Source organism: Theobroma cacao, chromosome 2 (assembly GCF_053813885.1).
Source record: "Theobroma cacao isolate CCN51 chromosome 2, ASM5381388v1, whole genome shotgun sequence".
NCBI lineage: Eukaryota > Viridiplantae > Streptophyta > Magnoliopsida > Malvales > Malvaceae > Theobroma > Theobroma cacao.
In genome coordinates, this window is record NC_142640.1 from 47,254,530 (window position 1) to 47,271,207 (window position 16,678).

General features: G+C 36.1%; 2 protein-coding genes across 7 annotated transcripts; one reads left to right on the forward strand and one right to left on the reverse strand.

Annotated features, from left to right (window-relative positions):
- Positions 1-925: 925 nt before the first annotated feature.
- On the forward strand, positions 926-2,753 carry LOC18609987 (uncharacterized). Of its 2 annotated transcripts, none has more exons than XM_088803411.1 (3): positions 926-1,149; positions 1,314-1,494; positions 2,242-2,753. In XM_088803411.1, the coding sequence occupies exons 1-3, from the start codon at positions 1,142-1,144 to the stop codon at positions 2,494-2,496; spliced, it is 444 nt and encodes a 147-aa protein (XP_088659537.1). In that variant the 5' UTR covers positions 926-1,141; the 3' UTR covers positions 2,497-2,753. The 2 variants fall into 2 exon arrangements, with proteins under 2 accessions (XP_088659537.1, XP_007045441.3); XM_007045379.3 differs by having other exon boundaries at positions 928-1,149; positions 1,309-1,494.
- An 8-nt stretch (positions 2,754-2,761) lies between these two features.
- Positions 2,762-16,417, reverse strand: IAR1 (ZIP metal ion transporter family). Of its 5 annotated transcripts, XR_016024571.1 has the most exons (12): positions 15,585-16,412; positions 13,868-13,951; positions 13,689-13,738; positions 11,320-11,371; positions 10,240-10,359; positions 6,427-6,641; positions 5,728-5,880; positions 5,482-5,589; positions 4,260-4,361; positions 4,135-4,179; positions 3,789-4,047; positions 2,762-2,876 (listed from the first exon to the last, which is right to left on the reverse strand). XR_016024571.1 is itself a non-coding variant. In XM_088803409.1 (11 exons), the coding sequence occupies exons 1-11, from the start codon at positions 15,910-15,912 to the stop codon at positions 3,892-3,894; spliced, it is 1,383 nt and encodes a 460-aa protein (XP_088659535.1). In that variant the 5' UTR covers positions 15,913-16,414; the 3' UTR covers positions 3,457-3,891. The 5 variants fall into 5 exon arrangements, 4 of the variants coding, with proteins under 4 accessions (XP_088659535.1, XP_017971096.2, XP_088659536.1 ...); XM_088803409.1 differs by lacking the exon at positions 2,762-2,876 and having other exon boundaries at positions 3,457-4,047; positions 13,917-13,970; positions 15,585-16,414; XM_018115607.2 differs by lacking the exon at positions 2,762-2,876 and having other exon boundaries at positions 3,457-4,047.
- Positions 16,418-16,678: the final 261 nt, after the last annotated feature.

Below are 16,678 nucleotides of genomic sequence, written 5' to 3' on the forward strand. Positions count from 1 at the left end.
GAAAGTCACTGTTTTAGATTACTTTTAGCAGGCATGGGGTGCAAACAAACACGGCCCTCCTGGCCTTCAAAGGTGACATTTGCCTCTTAGCTACAGGAATCTTTCAGCGGTGTCATTCGATGCTACTTTGTCTGAGGATATCCCATTTTCTGATGCACTAGAAGTGGCGAGTACAGAGCATACTCTATGGAGATGATCTGTTCTTAGAGAAGAAGAGAGACAAGCTCAGAGAGACATGGAAGAAAACACATAACACACTGGATTTATTTAGCTGAAGGCAATCTAAATACAATGATGTGTTTCCAAACAAGGTAATGTAGGTTGAAAAAGAAAGAGGAATAGTTTGTACATAAAAAGGCAAGAAGAAGGTACAGGTACACTATATGTAAGCTATGAGTAATGTGTTTGTATAATTAGGAAAAGGCATTGCATGTACATTATTACAACGTACAAGGTAATTGATTACATTGAAATGAACAACGGCTAGCTAGCTTCAAGAGTAAAAGCATCAAAAGACAGGCCGCTATCTCGTGCTTTTCGCTTTCTGTCTCTCAATAGATTTTTCCTCATTTTTATACTCTCTTTTGAAGCTTTTCTGCTCTACAACAGGGGTACCATGCCATAACATCACAGCTCATGCATGTCTCATCTGCATAACCCAAGAAGAAAAAGCAGAAAAGTGGGAAATTGTTAAGGATTTTCAACCGAACTACAGCTGCTGGTTCTTGAAAGCAATAAAGGACGACAAAAAATGCTCTCTCAATTCATGTACACGGAGAGAGAGAGAGAGAGACCAAGCAATTTGGCAGTAATAAAGAAAGAAAAAGGCTAAAATTAAAGTATGGTAACAAAATCAGGAGAGGAAAAATATATATGGTGGGGGAATCTTTCTTCGTCTTTCACTATACAGGTGATCCCACACCGCTGTCTTTCTCTACCCCCTGCTTCTCCTCCTTTTCATGCTCGCTTTCCCTTTTTTTCCTCTCTCTTCCCCAGGTTTCTCTTTTTAGTTTCACCATCTTTTTCTCTTTCCTTCTGTTTCCCTCTCTCTCTCTCTCTCTTTCACAGATACAAAGTAAGATTTTCTCTGCACCTGGCATGAGCTTAAGAGCATATTTCTCTACGGAATTTTCATGTGGGGATGTTTTTGTAAGTTCCTTCATCTCTCTCTCTCTCTCAGGATTTCTCAAATTGGGGAATTTGCCTCATATTTACTATACAAGTTTGGTTCTCAATATGTTAGCAGATAGCCTGCCTTATGATATTGCTACATTATGCTTACATAATTCAGTTCATATTTGGTGTCAGGATAGGGAAGAAAGTGAAGTTTCAGTAATAGATGAGAGCAGAGAGCCCAGACACAAGGGTGGTATGGACTTACACCATCATGCAATCGAGTTCGACATCGAGTTCTGGCCTGTTGAACATCCTATGGAGCCGCAGGATGAAGATCGGCCTGTAAAATGCCCAATGCCAGCTTCTTCCTCCATCAATGTACGTTACAATGTTCATTTTTTTGCTGCGGAATTTCATGCATGTTTGTTTCCATCTTGCAACAAAGTGGTGCAATATAGCTAGCATTTCTTTGATTGAAATAATTCATTTACCAGAAGAAGTTTAAATTTAGCCTACTTTTTGGACCGTTTCCTGGTTTTACAGTGTGATTTGACAAGCTCAATTTTCTTTTTTCTTTTTTGAAAAAATTAAAACCACATCAAAGATTGAACCTTGAATAGCATTGAACTAGTTTCTTCATTGCTAGATTCTTAGTCCTGGAAGAAGAACTCTGTCCTCATTAAAAACAAAAACATGGGAAACAGGGGTAAAGAATTGTGTTGCCAAATGAAAATTACCCAAGTGATAAATTAGTGCCATCTGACAAAATTTCCTATAGCCATTCTTCTTGCAAATAGCAAGAGCAGACCCACTTCACAAGTAGATATCTAACTCAAGAGGCATTCATCCCTGTGTCAATTTAATTTCTGCTAACTAGGTATTGAAGTAGTACTGTAAAGGTAGGAAGTGTTTAGGGACCTTTTTCTGTCGGAAGGCTAAAGTAGTAGCGTTATAGTGGTTGGAAGTGGAATTTCTGGGTAACCCAACTTGTCAATCGTCACTGTTAAATACAAAGATTCAATTCAGGGGGTGGTTCCAAGCATATCTCATTAGGAAGGGGTATATATTAACTTGCAACAACAATTATTTTTCTGACGTGTAAAAAATATACTACGTTTTTTCAAGGATGGAATAGGCAATGAAGAAAGGCTTGCAGCAGAGAGCTCGCGGAAGAGATCAGAAGTAACAGAAAAGCTGAAGAAAGGAACTCCGGTGGGTACAGAGCCAGCAGTAAGAGCTGTGCGTAAAAGGCATCACACGCTCACCCGCGACGACCACGTCATAAAGCCGCTTGTCAGAATGCCTCCTCTTCCTCCACTCCCAACCCAGAATCTTACCATTTTCCAAATGCTTCAGGAATTCGACAAGTTTAACTCTTGAGAAGGGTTTAATGCAAACAAAAGATAACACAAATTTTCCCATCCTTTTCAACTCTGCAATGTTTAGTTTCAAATGCATTTGAAGAGATGCAGGAGAACGAAAATCCTAGAGGCAGCCCAGGCTTCATAACTATATAGACTAGCATTTTGAGATACATGTTCTGTATATTATTTACTATATCCAACTGTTTTTATGAGGAGCAACTGTGACTTGTTGGAGGACCAAATTCTATTCACAAGCAGATGCTTCCATCTTCACTTCCCTCATTCTTATTCAGACATTTCAATTTCCAGAAATTCACATTTTCTGGATTTCTGCTTCAAAACCCCAATATTTAAGGGCCAAAGCAATATCAAGGTCGCAGCCAGCCATACTCAATTCTGCAAAGAGATGGACAATTGAATCATTCTTTGCAAAGCAAGAGGTTTTCATTCTTTACATAATGTTTCCCCTAATCCTTTAAAAAGAATTATAGAGCTAGCAACCCAATTAGCCAATAGATGGCTCAGCAAAGGCCAAACAACAAACAGAATCCTGGCCAATAAACAACCAAACAAGCAGAAAGAAATCAAAGAAAGGTTCCTCGTTCTCAACACAGCATTAGGTCGGGGGGACCAGCTTTGTACTAAAATCATCCCTCTGAGTCTGACCAGTTTCATCTGCTGAAAGCATGCGCTAACTACTACATGGCAGTCCACTGTAATCTTAAATGAGATTTCTTCCATCTTTTTATTGTATTTTATTGCTATTGCTCAACTTTTCCTTTTGTCAAAATCTCTTTATATTTGGGGCAATCGTGCTTCACTGCACTAATTGCTTTTATCTTTGATATATGTTTGCTCTGATTCTGGTAATCTTTTCAGCAATATCGATCCATAGATCCATAATTTTATTGTTCTTAAACATGCACTCCTTTAACTTTAATGAAAGTGATTTCATGCACATTTAAAGTATGAATCATTTTCAACCAAAGCGCATGTCACCATGCAGCATGTGGGGACAAGCCCCAATTTGGCACTGATGAATCACAACACTCTTTCCTTCTAACCAGTTACAGTCTAAGACAAAAAGCACTCCCACTACATAAAAAAGAGCTAAAAAAACTATAGCATTTAACGTTACCAGTCAATAAAAAAAATGCCATACAACACAAAGAGATAGAGAGAGAAATGTAGTTTTCACCTAAGGGTCAGGGAGAGTGATGAATTTGTCCTAAATGTCAGGTAGAGGCGTAAGCTGTAAGCATTTTTCCTTCTCTCCTAATTCTGAGATAAAAACAGTGGGTAGTTTACCTCTCAAATACTATCAGGAAACAGGGTTGACAGAAAGCTGGGATTTGATCCTTCGTGCACGCGCTTTGAGGTACGTGAACAAAAAGTAACTCTTGAATGAACTTTATTCTACAAGTGAAATAAAAAGGGCAACAGCCATGCCAAATGTTAGTGAGATTAATTGCACTATGGTACTTTTCAATGTTGAGTTGCTATTGCTATTCATTTCTGCAAGCACTCCGGCAACAGCAATGTATATAAATCCACCAGCTGTAAACCCCTGCAAGAAAGGAAATAACAAAAAATCGAAACTTGAGACCATGACCGAAAAAATAACACCTGACATGCTTGACACATGATCTTTTACCTCAATCAAAGATGACTGTCCAGGATCTTGTCCCAAAAGCAAAGCCTACAGGAAAAGCAATATGTTTTTAACTACTTTGCCTATCATTTGAAGTAATCATTGCACTAGTTGCAAAGAATACTGACCACACCAGTTCCTGCTAGTGCCACCAGCGCTGAAAGAAAGTTAAAGAACAGCGCTTTTGAAACACTGAAACCAGATCTCACCAATATACCAAAATCACCAACCTGCACAGGAGAAAAAACCAAGCCATGGAATCAAAATAATAAATGTGGTTATCCAAAAGTCAAATTCAGAGCCTGCCATTTAAGAGTGAAAGTCCATATCGTGCTCCCATTGTTTCATGTTAGAGGAGTTGTAATTGTTCAGTCATAAACACAGGATGATTTTTGTGTGTGTGTGTGTGTGTGTATGTGTCTGTTTGTGTTTGTGCATGTGCTGGGGGTAGTTTGGAGGGTTAATAAAGAAGGCAATACAGTTCTCTTCTCACTCAAGAGAAACAAGAATGCCTTCTCAGATAGGTTGCCAACTTGCCTTTTATGGAAGTCACAGGGAGCAATCAAATCAATCTCATATTGCTCTATGATTTCACATTGAACCTGGTCCAAACAAACAAATAGAACGAACTCAATTTTTTTTTTTTTTGTTTAAGGGAAAAACAGAAGCCCTGTCAGAAGTCCACTCACTAAGGGGGTGGGATTAATGATTGGGGCCAAGCTCCAGGTTCAAATGATCTCAATGTCTCTTTCCATGGGTTTTTTTCCATTTAAATAACTCCCACAAGTTCACGTCATTCCCTCAGCCTTCAGCCTTGGATGAATTTCTTCAATCTCACCATAGATTACATCTACATGACCCCTCTGAATTCAAAAGTTGCCAAGATGTTGGGTGGATTAACGCCTGAGCCTTGCAATGCTACATGACATTATGTCAAGAAATCCCCATGTCCTAGAGTAACGAGGGTAGGCATGTAAAAGACTGTACTTGGCTAATCCTCGATGCTCTCAAACCACCATGGCATGTCAATCAATGGCGCCATGCCAAAGTAAAGCAAAACATTCAATTATGGGTATTATCATGCTTGCTAGAAGATATAGAATATCCATGGTCCATTAATATTAAACAAAATCAGCACATAGAAACAATTGGGGTGCAGCATTACATGAATAATGCAAAATCACATTGTATCTTCAACCAAATCATGATTTTGACACATTGTATCTTCAACCTTTCTTCTTTCCATTTTCCATCATTACATGCATATTAACAAAAATCAATTTTGTATTCAAAATTTAAGGACATCTTTAGAAAGGCATGAATTGTGCTCATCAAGTCATAGAAACAAACCTCTTGGGGAAGTTCATGTGCAAGCAAAAATAGAGTTCTGGACCACCCACCAACCGATCCATAAAGCAAAAAAGCACTTCCTAGAGCCATTCCATCAGTAAAATTGTGCTGCAACAGTAGTACATAATGTCTAATTAAATAAAAATTTCCTTTCAATCTAGTATTTCAAGTAAATCAAGCTGACAATAACTGTTGTTCAAGGACATAAACATATCTCAAGAATACAAACACAGAAAATATACTTACAACACCATCAGAGAAAAGATTGAGATAGCCAAACACCAGGTTTGATGGTGATTGAGAAGTTTCCTTCTGTACCAAGGTTTTAACACTATTTGCACAGCCATCTGCAGGATCTATATCTGATTTATCATCACTAGGACCAGGAGAAGTCTTTCTCTGTGGGATGCAACAATGTCAGATGACGTTTAATATTTATTTAAAGATTTCAGTTCAAACTACATCTCAATGTTGTCATTAGAACTCTTTAAGTGTTCTACATCTCATTGTTGTCATTTTCTTCACATTCAAGCTTCCCTTTCACAAAATAAATTTAGGATTTTAACTCCAAATGGCAATTTATTTTCACTAGAAAAGTAACAAATGTTCAATTCAAGACAAACAAACAAGAGACAGATATTTTATCAGTCAATGGGACATATGCTCATAACTGGTTGACACATTTTTCCCAAAACATAACTACCCTCCATGCAGTGCAATTCAGTTCTAATTCCAGAATTAGTAATAATGCCATAGCCAGCAATTAGAAATATAGCCAGTCTCAGTTGTATGTATCTATTGTAGGACAGACCTCTCCTCATGTAAAAGTTTGAACCCTGCTCAAACTAACTACAAATTTAATCCATTTAAAAACCATGAGCAACAGCCAGATTAAGAATTAATTTTGGTCTGACTGCCTCTAATGCTGTAGATACCAAACCCTACCTTTCGAATTTCATGCTGAGTTGTATTATCTCCATTCAAAGGGTCATCTGATCTGTCATCTAGTGATTGTGAATGGTTTTGATGAACATCATCATCATTTTTCAATTTTTTATTGCTCTTGTGATGGTGGTGGTGATGACCATGACTAGCCTCTTCAGAGTTTTCTTCAACATATCTTACCACCTTTTCCACAAGAAGAAACATTACTATCCCAGCTGTGACATAAGAAAGAAAGACTACCATGACAATACTATCCAAAATAAGATCAAGAAAACAACAGAAAAGAGAAGAGATAACCTTGTATGAAGCATGTGTATCAAAATACAAGTATATCCCTAAAGTATTATAGCATCATTTCTTCTACAGCAAATAAATGCCTCTTCCTTTTATTTTTTTTCTGGAGTTACAGATTCTACTAGAAATTATGCAATGCAAAACTTCTAAGATTTCAAATGACAGGTAGTTAACATCAACTCTAGCTCAAAGGAAAGCCAAAATGCATTCTCCCCAACAAATCCAGCTATAGAACAAAATTTTCTCATTAGCCTTACATTATATGGATTAGTTGACTTCAAGAAAAACCTCCATCATCATGACAAATAAGATCCATCAATTATGCAGGTCACCAAATCCCCAGAGTTTTTCACTTTTGTTTATTTGTTTTCCTTTTTTGGTATTTCATTTTGAAAAATCATTAGACTCCCATCCATTCCTTGACTGCAACCAAGCAGCATCAATGTTCTTAAAGTAGACCTATTAACACTTGTATAAAGCAATCAAAATTCTCAAAACAACGTGCTTAACTCATTGAGGCTTAATAGTAACTAAGCACTCATTGTAATAACAAAATCTTATGTTCCAATTGAGGCAGCCATCTTCCCCAAATTTTTTCTTGGTTTATAGAAAATAAAACCAAAGCATGTATGGCACAATGTCTATGTTTTTGTGTGTCAATGAAGACCATTCAAGTTCAGGGGAAGCAAATGACTGATAATGTTTCTCTCTCTCTTTTTTTTTTTTTTTTACTTTAGAGTATGATTCATGATCAAGACTAACTTCATACCCACAGCTCAATCTAGGCCCCACAAACATTCTAGATCACTACAGCTCCAGAGATGCTTTCTCCTTTGAAATTATCCTAAATTTAGTATTTCATTACTCTGTAAACTTTATTTACTTAGCTGCTTTAAATTACTAGAAGAAAAAAATATATCTATACTATATATAAAAGGAAGCCCCGTTGCTTCCACACTTGGCCAGGTGGAGGCTTCAAGAGCGGGTTGTGAAGCTTGAATATATGCTATATATAAAAGGAAGCCCCACGTGGAGACTTCAGGAGGGGGTTGTGCAGCTTGAACAAGGCTTCCAACAGGACTCCCAAATTTTGCCATGTGGACCCTAGAGGAGGGGAGTTGTGATGTGTTTGGCGGGTGGGCCGCATCCTGACGGGTATAAGCTGGGCTAACCACATGGGCGGGGGTTTTGAATGCTCCCTCGGGTTGGCTTCAATCCTGGTAAATTATTAAAAGCAACAGTATAGAACAGAAGCATCACAAGTACACAACCACCCAAGAAGTAAAATTTTTGGGTTTCTTCATTATTTATTAATTTTAAAAACAAATAATTCCTTAATATGCCATTCTAATGGAAAGATTAGGACAATAACTGACATGTCAACCAAGCAAAAGATAAAGAACTTCCTACAAAGAGCAAGAAAAGAATAGAACACATCAGCAAAAGAATTATAAAACCAAATCTGTGAAAAAATTTTAATATTGTTCTTTTGAATTGCCTTGGATTTAATTAAATAAATGGAAATGTCTGTGTTAAGGTGTACAAAGACTAAGAATCAAGAATGAATTATGAGATAAAGCAGAAGAACAATGAAAAAATTATAAGCAATTAATCCTATCCTAATTTTTTTTAATTGAAGTAGACTAAAATGTTAGGTTATAGGTACATGATGAACCCACTTTGATTTTGGCATGAAAGGTACATAATCATCAGTTATATTTTCAAGAGAATGTGAAGGCCATGAATCCAATGGTGCCAAGGGTTTGGGGAAGGTTTTGGTTTCCCAAGTAAATTAGAAGAAATAAAAAGTGCCTACTTTTTTTGGGGGGAGATGGAGGGAAAGATTATGGGCTCAACACAGTGCATGGCTATACCTTGTATTTTGTAACAGGGTGTCATAAAAACTCAACCAAATCCAGCCTCAATGAGAGGTGAAACAGGACTATTTTTTGTAAAGCTCAGCCAAAGCCTTATGTTGCATACAAATGATCATGATATTCGTCTTCATTTTCACATCACACCTCTAACGATTTGTATATGTGATTTCAACTACAGCAGTTTGCACCGTTACATACCCACTAAAAATTATTAAAATAAAAAAAATTATAAAAGCAACAATTAAAACAAGTCTGCTACTAACCGTGTGCAACACACGTGTTTACCTCTAGTACACTTAACCGCAATCTCTACCTTCATTGTAACAAACGAGTTACAAGCTGTTCTTTTATAAAAAATATGTGGACAAGTTTGATACCATATGCTGCTTCAGAGCAGGAGATATCAACCCATAAAGTAAATAATATACAAAATAAAAAAATAATTATGAGAAGAGTAACACTAAGAAACAAGCTTCATTTATCACTGCTAAGTGCCACTCAACTGCATTAAAGATCTACAAACTTCACAGGACAGCAGGTGATTTAAGATTTCAAATTGTCCAAGAAAAAAAAAATCTAGACCAAGAGATATCAATCCATAAAGTAAATAATAAACAAAATAAAAAAAATAATCATTAGAAAAGTCACACTAAGAAACAAGCTTCATTTATCACTGCTAAGTGCCCACTCAACTGCATTAAAGATCTACAAACTTCACAAGAAAGTAGGTGACTTAAGATGTCAAATTGCCCAAGAAAAAAAAAATCTAAAACCAAGAAAAGTTCTCTAAGCAACACCCTACAATTTAAAATTCCAATTATTTATTGTCATATAATAAAATATTATAAAGTTAAAAAGAAGAAATGGACAGCAAACTACAACCTGAACTATGTAATTCAGGGCATCTCCAGCAAATCAAGCCAATTTGGAGAAAGATCACATGAAATATAATAAGTCATCTAACCTAAAATAGTGATTGGTGATAGAATCAGCTTGACCATTTCCTGCATGCTTACTTATACAACAACCAGGTAGACCTTACGAGTATTGCTTCATAACTCATCTAACATCAAGGAGCAGCATCTCTGGCATTGCACTTCTCAATTGATTCTTAAATGAATTGCTGAAAACAACAAGGAAAATCTATTTCCTACAGTGCATATTCCATAAGGTTCACAAGCAAAGACAATATGCTAGACCTCACACTCATCACATTAACTAAAGTCACTCTCCTACTAAAACACACATCTTCTACCAATCATAATTTCGTTTCACCATAGCAACGGACGTTAAAGGGAGTTCCCTTCAGCAATTATACAAGTCTAACTGATTGAGAAAACATGGAACATATTAGTTAATCCATCATATGATATGCATTTTAAATTTTTGATATTGATGACTGTACTGAGAAATTTGTTACATCACTGCAGATATAAAGATAAAAATAAGACCAGCCTCCTAATATGTTTCCATATATATATATATATATATATATATATGCATACATACATATGTGTGTGTGTGTGTGCATACATACATGTGTGTGTGTGTGTGTGTGTGTGTGTACATACATACATACATGCTTATATGTCTATAGTTGATAACTGAGTACAAAACACTTGTCTAATATTCTACTACTTACCAAGTATGGACAAACCCACAGAAAGATCTTTTAAAGAGTGTCCATGCAAATGATCAGGCCCAGAATGAGAATGATGAGCATCATCCACATGGTCATCATGTGAGTGGGAGTGCTCACCACCTGCAAGACAGCTCATCAGATAATGACTTAACTAACAGCACAATTCAACAAGCAAAGCATTGTACAGATTGCCCCAACACAGATTCTGACAACTTGTCTGACATTTAGAATTTAAGATTTGACCTTTTTTTGATAAATTAATTAAATCAATAAGCAGATATAAAAACAAAAGAGAGCCTCACAATGATGCTTTGATTACCAGTCTCTCCAGATTCATGTATTTTCTAAAAGCACATCATGATGTTCATGACAAAATGCGAGCTGATGCATCGCTAATATGACTAGATTAGATACAATAATTTCCTTGGAAGCCTCGGACTATCTTTAATGTTACATCAATAAAGAAGACACTTCAGTCCCATACAAGTATCTACTTAAGCTACTCAGGAGTTACTGCTCCAGTTTTAATTACTGCTTTAGACTTTTGTTAGTTTGGGGGATTAAAGTAATTTAAATTTGTTGAGACATACTAAAGTCATGGTCCATTGGAACTTGTACAGGGGAAGTCATACTATGAAGCCATCAATCTTTGATTAGTTTACATTTGTTCTTTTTTTCTTTTTCTTTTTCCACTCACAAATGCTAAAAATCGCTTAGTATAAAATGGTCAAAATATTTGTCAACCTCTAAATCACACAGGACATATATTGCTTCCTTAATGCCCAAGTTAGCCTGGATGTTCAATAGCAGCCCCATAATTGAACCCCAAAAACGAGCTCATGCCTTGAAGATGCAATTAATACTGTTATGTGGGCACCCTTGTCTGGACACACTCTACCATGTAAAAAATGTATGTGTGGGATAAACCTCTCACTGATTGCCAAGGAAATTGAAGTCTGTGGGTTATACTGATCCCAGAACTAAAAAAAAATGATGCATTAAAGCCGCAAGTATACCACGAAAATCATGACTTGTAGCCAAGTTAAACAATTATAAACTGATACATCCTCAAAATCATACCAAAAGCATGTGGCAACTGGTGAAGAAAAGCATCTCCCAACATAGCTCCTGCCTGTAATGTCAAGGTAAAATGAAATGTAGAAAGCCGTTTGAGAAATAAAGAGAGAGAGGCGTGCTTTGAATAATCAGATGTGGATATTACTCATTCCAAAACTATGGCAAAATTTAAAGCGAGAAATTAGACAAGGAACATTATTCAATATACTAAAATCTGGTGGTTAGGTTTAACTATCCATGAAAAGCCATATTTCAAATTATCCATGTTGTAAAACAGAGAACCTCAGTTACAAATTTAAAAGTATAGTTACTGACTGTAAGCAAGGGGTAACTGCCTCAAAAGTCATTGAAAGAAAATCATTCCGAACTTAAATCTGCAAGAGGTTGGAGGGACTAAAGCTAGGATTCAGAAAAGAATGCCTTTGGACCAGTAGGGACTCATCACCAGAAGTCTTGAACAAATGCAAACCACGGAAAACAAAAACCTCCAGCAGAAGCAAATGCTGGCATATTTTGGGATCATGTCCTTGTAATCTCTCAAATGTGAGAACAAATGAACTACTTGTGCATAAGAAATTGACTAATAATGGCTCTATAAAGAGGCAACAAAGGCCACGAAAGGAATATCAAACTATGTATTGTCATTCTAGAGAGTAAAAGAAAGAAAAACATAATCATCACCACCAAGTTGAAAGTCTCGAGTTCTAACCTTTGAAGTGTCCCCATAGGGACAAAAAGCTTTTACCTGTAAGCATGGAGATCTAACTCTTTTTGCAATTAGTTCTTATTTTTTATTGATAAGTTTCCTTAGTCGTATTGCACAAAATAAGTTCCTTTGTACCTTTTCTTAAATATGCAATACCCCTCACTTGACTTTGAGCACTAAATAATTTGCTTTATGTGAGGCTAGATATATAGGGCCCACTCTAAGCATGTCACTTAATTCTCAGTCACTCCCTCAGGAATAGGAAGTCCAATGTGCCAAGAATGTAACTTTAATCAATCACTGCCTAAAAAAGCACACATTCACATGCTATTACTGTCTTTTTCTTCTTATTTGTTCCCTTCTTCAGTTCTTCTTATCCTGTTTAATTTCAGTCACTACCTTCACAATAGCAGACAAAAATAATGCACTCTTCTAAATTTATTAAGACATAAGGATTTCATTGTCATTAAAAGAATTACTGAGACCATTTTTTTTAATGATCATTCTTTCTTTGTGAACTAAAAACCCACTTTTTAGTTCACTAAAACTAAGAATGATAATTGCCGATATGAAACTTTTTGTTTTCAATGTAAAAGCAAACAGAATGGAATAACTATTTTAATTAGCATTTTTTTATTAAATTGTTGAGAACAAATCATTCCTTTCTGAGAAACAATATAAAACCTCTGTAATTCACACAAAATAACAATAATCCTTATCAATCTCAAAGGTTTTATTTCTAATATAATCACATAAAGAATATATACCCTTATTAGTATCCCTTATTAATAGAAAAAAGGTTCTTTAAAGAAAAGGTATGATGATCAAGAAGTTGATAAGGATGATGAAGAGGTTCAGGAGGATAATGATTGGAAAGAGGAGGAAGCCAACAATTAGGTTCCAAAACACCCTCAAAAAAATTTAATGCGGTCAAAGGCAGAAGGCAGTGGGACCCTTCAATCAACCAAGGCACAAGGATCTAAAAAGGTAGTCACTTGAGTGAAGCACAAATTACAGATATTTGCATCTAATAAACTTAAAAACATAGAGTTAGCTAAGGCTTATTCCTACCCTCAAAAAAGATTAGGAGAAAGGGAGACTGTATTCAGTCTCTACAGTATACTGAACAAAGATATGCAGCTGGATTGCAAAAAGGAAACATCAGCAGCTAATTTGAATCCTAAATTGTGCAATTCCAACAATCTTATGATGGTCATGGCAGAAAAGGAGAACTTAACATAATTGTTCAGTATTGCAGATCAGCAAAGACATTTTCCTAAATAATATGAAATAAGAGGCTGACGAAGCAGAAAGTCCAAAATTATTCAATCTCATAGTTAACATTGAGAACTATCAGTGATCAAAACAAGGGATAAGTGGCAAGAATTGATAATATAAAAGTAGGACATATCATGAAAATGCAGGATACAAATCATACAAGCACCTAACAGATGCCAACAAGCTGAACATTATAAATTAAGAAGGAATGAAGATTTATAAAACATACTTGACAATAAACAGAAGTAACAACATAAAGGAAACAATCAATAGTAGCAATAAATATTAAAAATAAGGCTGCATATGATTCAAGCACTCCACAGATGTTATCCGGACAAAAATTACAATTCAGAGTCATATGTGAAATAAAAGGTTGGAAGAATCTAACCCCAAATAATGCCAATGAATCAACAACTGCCTTGGATGGTTTTCCTTGTACTGCAATAGCATAATAAATTTAAGCTCCATATATCAGGATTACTATCTTAACATAAAAGGCAACACTTCAGCAGAAAGCTGAAGTGAAGACCAAATAAGTAAATAATTATGCTTTAAGAATTAACTTACTAAATATCACAGGTAAAATAATCAGGCAAATAAGGGAAGCCAAGCTTACTAAGAGTGAGCACCCCAGTGCACGTAACCAAAGACCTGTCAAAAACACAGAAGTCTGAATAGGGCCCAAACATCCTATCAGAATCGCATCAGTTATATGAAATAGACACATTTTGGGTATTCAACAACAAAAATGCAAAGATTAATAAGAGCAGAATATAGGGATTTAGCAGTGTCCAGCAGAGTGGAGAAATTCCAACATGACAAGCAAATATGGTAGGGAAAAAAACCCAAGAGCATCATGTCAATATCAGCATTAAACTCAATGGATGCTAACCAAAGAATTTCTGAACTATCAACTTAGAGAGAGTTTTGGAGCAATATTTAACTAAGTCTATCAGTCTAGTATGAAAATGAAGTTTCTGGAATCAGTACTTGATATTTATGCAACTTCTTCTCCAATTAATTGGCCAGCTCACATAACAAAAGCATCAGAGTATGGAGCAAGAGTCCATTTACTAAACCTACTTACTTAGGCTAACATTGATATAAATATATGTACTGCTATATTGTAGCATTAGATTATCACACTGTTGCCAACTTTGAGGCAACTACAACTTACCAAGAAGACCAATGACAAGGTGGCATTTCATTCAACATTTTCTGGAAAACAGTATACATACTTTGCCTCTTGGACAAATGGCTACATGAGAAGTGTTAGAAGCTTATATGTGATTGAACCCAACATGCCAAGATGGTGCCTGGCACTATAAGTATGCAGGACACACATCCTTTGGCAGCTGTCATGCAGTGGATACCCTGAAACAACATCCATAGCAACTAATTGATACAACATCTCGAAGCAAAATGTGGGCTCACAACCAGCTACAGACCAGATCTTCATCATTGATTCCCTTGCTACAAGTTGAAACAACAGCTGAAAACAATACAATTGGCCCCAAAGATCTATTTTAAAAGGGACAATTCTGACCACCTCAAGTAAAAATCACACTCACATTTTGATTAAACTAATATCCTGATCCCACTACTCTCTCAACTAATTTAAAACCCTACAACAGTGATCCTTGTCCTTCCCACTCAATCATACATAGAACAAACTAATTTTATGCATTGAAAATAATTAAATATCTACTCCTGAAGATGCGTATACAAAGTCTCCTGATTTCAAAATATCATCTCTAGATTAGTGAAATGATTCCTAGGATGCAAAAGTTATCAGCGGATAACTCTAAAATGACATCTATAAACCAAAATGCGCACCTTTACTCTTCATCTACTCATAAGATGAGAATGTGAGCTATTGGATTGTGCTAAATAAATCAGCTCAAGTGTCAAGTGCATAATCAAGCCATTCAAGTCAATAAAATGAACTGCTCAACTTAAGACAAAAGCTTTTCCCTCAGAACTTAAGTCAAACTTCATCAAGTTTCATATTTAGACTCGAACTCAACTTGAGAAGACACTGAACATACTACAGAACCGACTTAACTCAACTCAGTTACTATCGAAGTAAAAATCAAGCTTGAGTTCAAGTAAAAAAGATCAACTATTACATAAAAATTGTTTTAAAAAAAAGTGATAACAACTCAGTTACAATTAGATTGATAGAGAAAAAGTAATTTCGTTTCTATTTGATGTTCACTTTCTCGAGAAACAAACACGGAAAAAATGAAAGAAAATGTAACAGCAAAAGTCATTTGAAATTTACCAAAACCGGAGAGGACTTGATGATCGTGATCATCTCGGTAGGGCCCAAATCCGTACAATTTCATGTCTTCCTCCTCAGCCAACTCCTCCGGCAACATCACCATCATCTTCTTCTTCTTCTTCTCCTCCACCACATGGTGGTGCTGATGATGGTCATGATCATGGTGATGGTGGTGGTCATGCCCATGCCCATGCCCATGATCACAATGATGATGATGCCCATGGTCCCCGTTAGCCGGCGACATACCGGATCCACTCGCGAAACACAGATCCAAACTCACCAAAACCAAAAGCACCGCTAAAAAGATCCATGTTTTGGCAACCAACATTATTCTTCTGTTCTCTTTCAAAAATTGCCCTTTCTTTTTCGGGCTTTTATAGAAACGGGAGAAAGATTACGGAGAATTGTAAGCGAAAGGCAGTGTTTGGATAGGGGTAGATAAGAAAGAGTAAGAATGTACGAGAGTAAGACTAGGAGTGAGAAGGGCGCTTGCAGGTGCCTTCAATGGTGATGAAACAAACAATGACTAAGAAAATTACGATTACTGCCACTATGATGCCGAAGGTAACCACATCCATTCTCGTACCACAAAGACAAGCTGTCTATTTTAATAATAATAATAATAATTTGATATTCCTTTTTGGTAAAATTTCTGAGGATTCTGGGGTAAACCAAACTAAACGTACTTTTGTGACAAAAGAAAATGGAATTTAATTAGGTTTACCACAGATTGATGAAGAGAAGAAAAGGGCAAGAGGACTTGGCACTTGCCTGCCTCCATCTGTGTCTGTGCTACTGCTACCGCTAGTGCTAGGATTTGGAATTGGTAACAGATTAATGTTTTTTCTTGGTTTAATGCAATTATTATTGGTATGACTATGACCTTTTGTTGTCCCCATAAGAAATAATTTCAGTTGTTACTCCTGTTCGGTGGACCACCGTTTCTTGCATGCAAATGCAATTCCACCCATATATCTTTCACCGCTCTTATCCTTGTTTTTACTGTTATTCTCATTATTTTTTCTTCAAAATAATGTATAGTTGCACAAAATCATATATCATACCATAACTTACATGCCTTGCCTGCGTAATGT

Bases quoted from the DNA above. Each gene is read 5' to 3' on its own strand.
- LOC18609987 (XM_007045379.3), top strand. From the start codon at position 1,099: ATGAGCTTAAGAGCATATTTCTCTACGGAATTTTCATGTGGGGATGTT. The intron at 1,150-1,308 runs GTAAGTTCCTTC...ATTTGGTGTCAG, and splicing joins TTTCATGTGGGGATGTTTTT to GATAGGGAAGAAAGTGAAGT. The intron at 1,495-2,241 runs GTACGTTACAAT...CGTTTTTTCAAG, and splicing joins CAGCTTCTTCCTCCATCAAT to GATGGAATAGGCAATGAAGA.
- IAR1 (XM_018115607.2), bottom strand. From the start codon at position 15,912: ATGTTGGTTGCCAAAACATGGATCTTTTTAGCGGTGCTTTTGGTTTTG. The intron at 10,360-11,319 runs GTATGATTTTGA...GCTGTCTTGCAG, and splicing joins CCAGTTGCCACATGCTTTTG to GTGGTGAGCACTCCCACTCA. The intron at 4,180-4,259 runs GTCAGTATTCTT...CTTTTCCTGTAG, and splicing joins CACTAGCAGGAACTGGTGTG to GCTTTGCTTTTGGGACAAGA.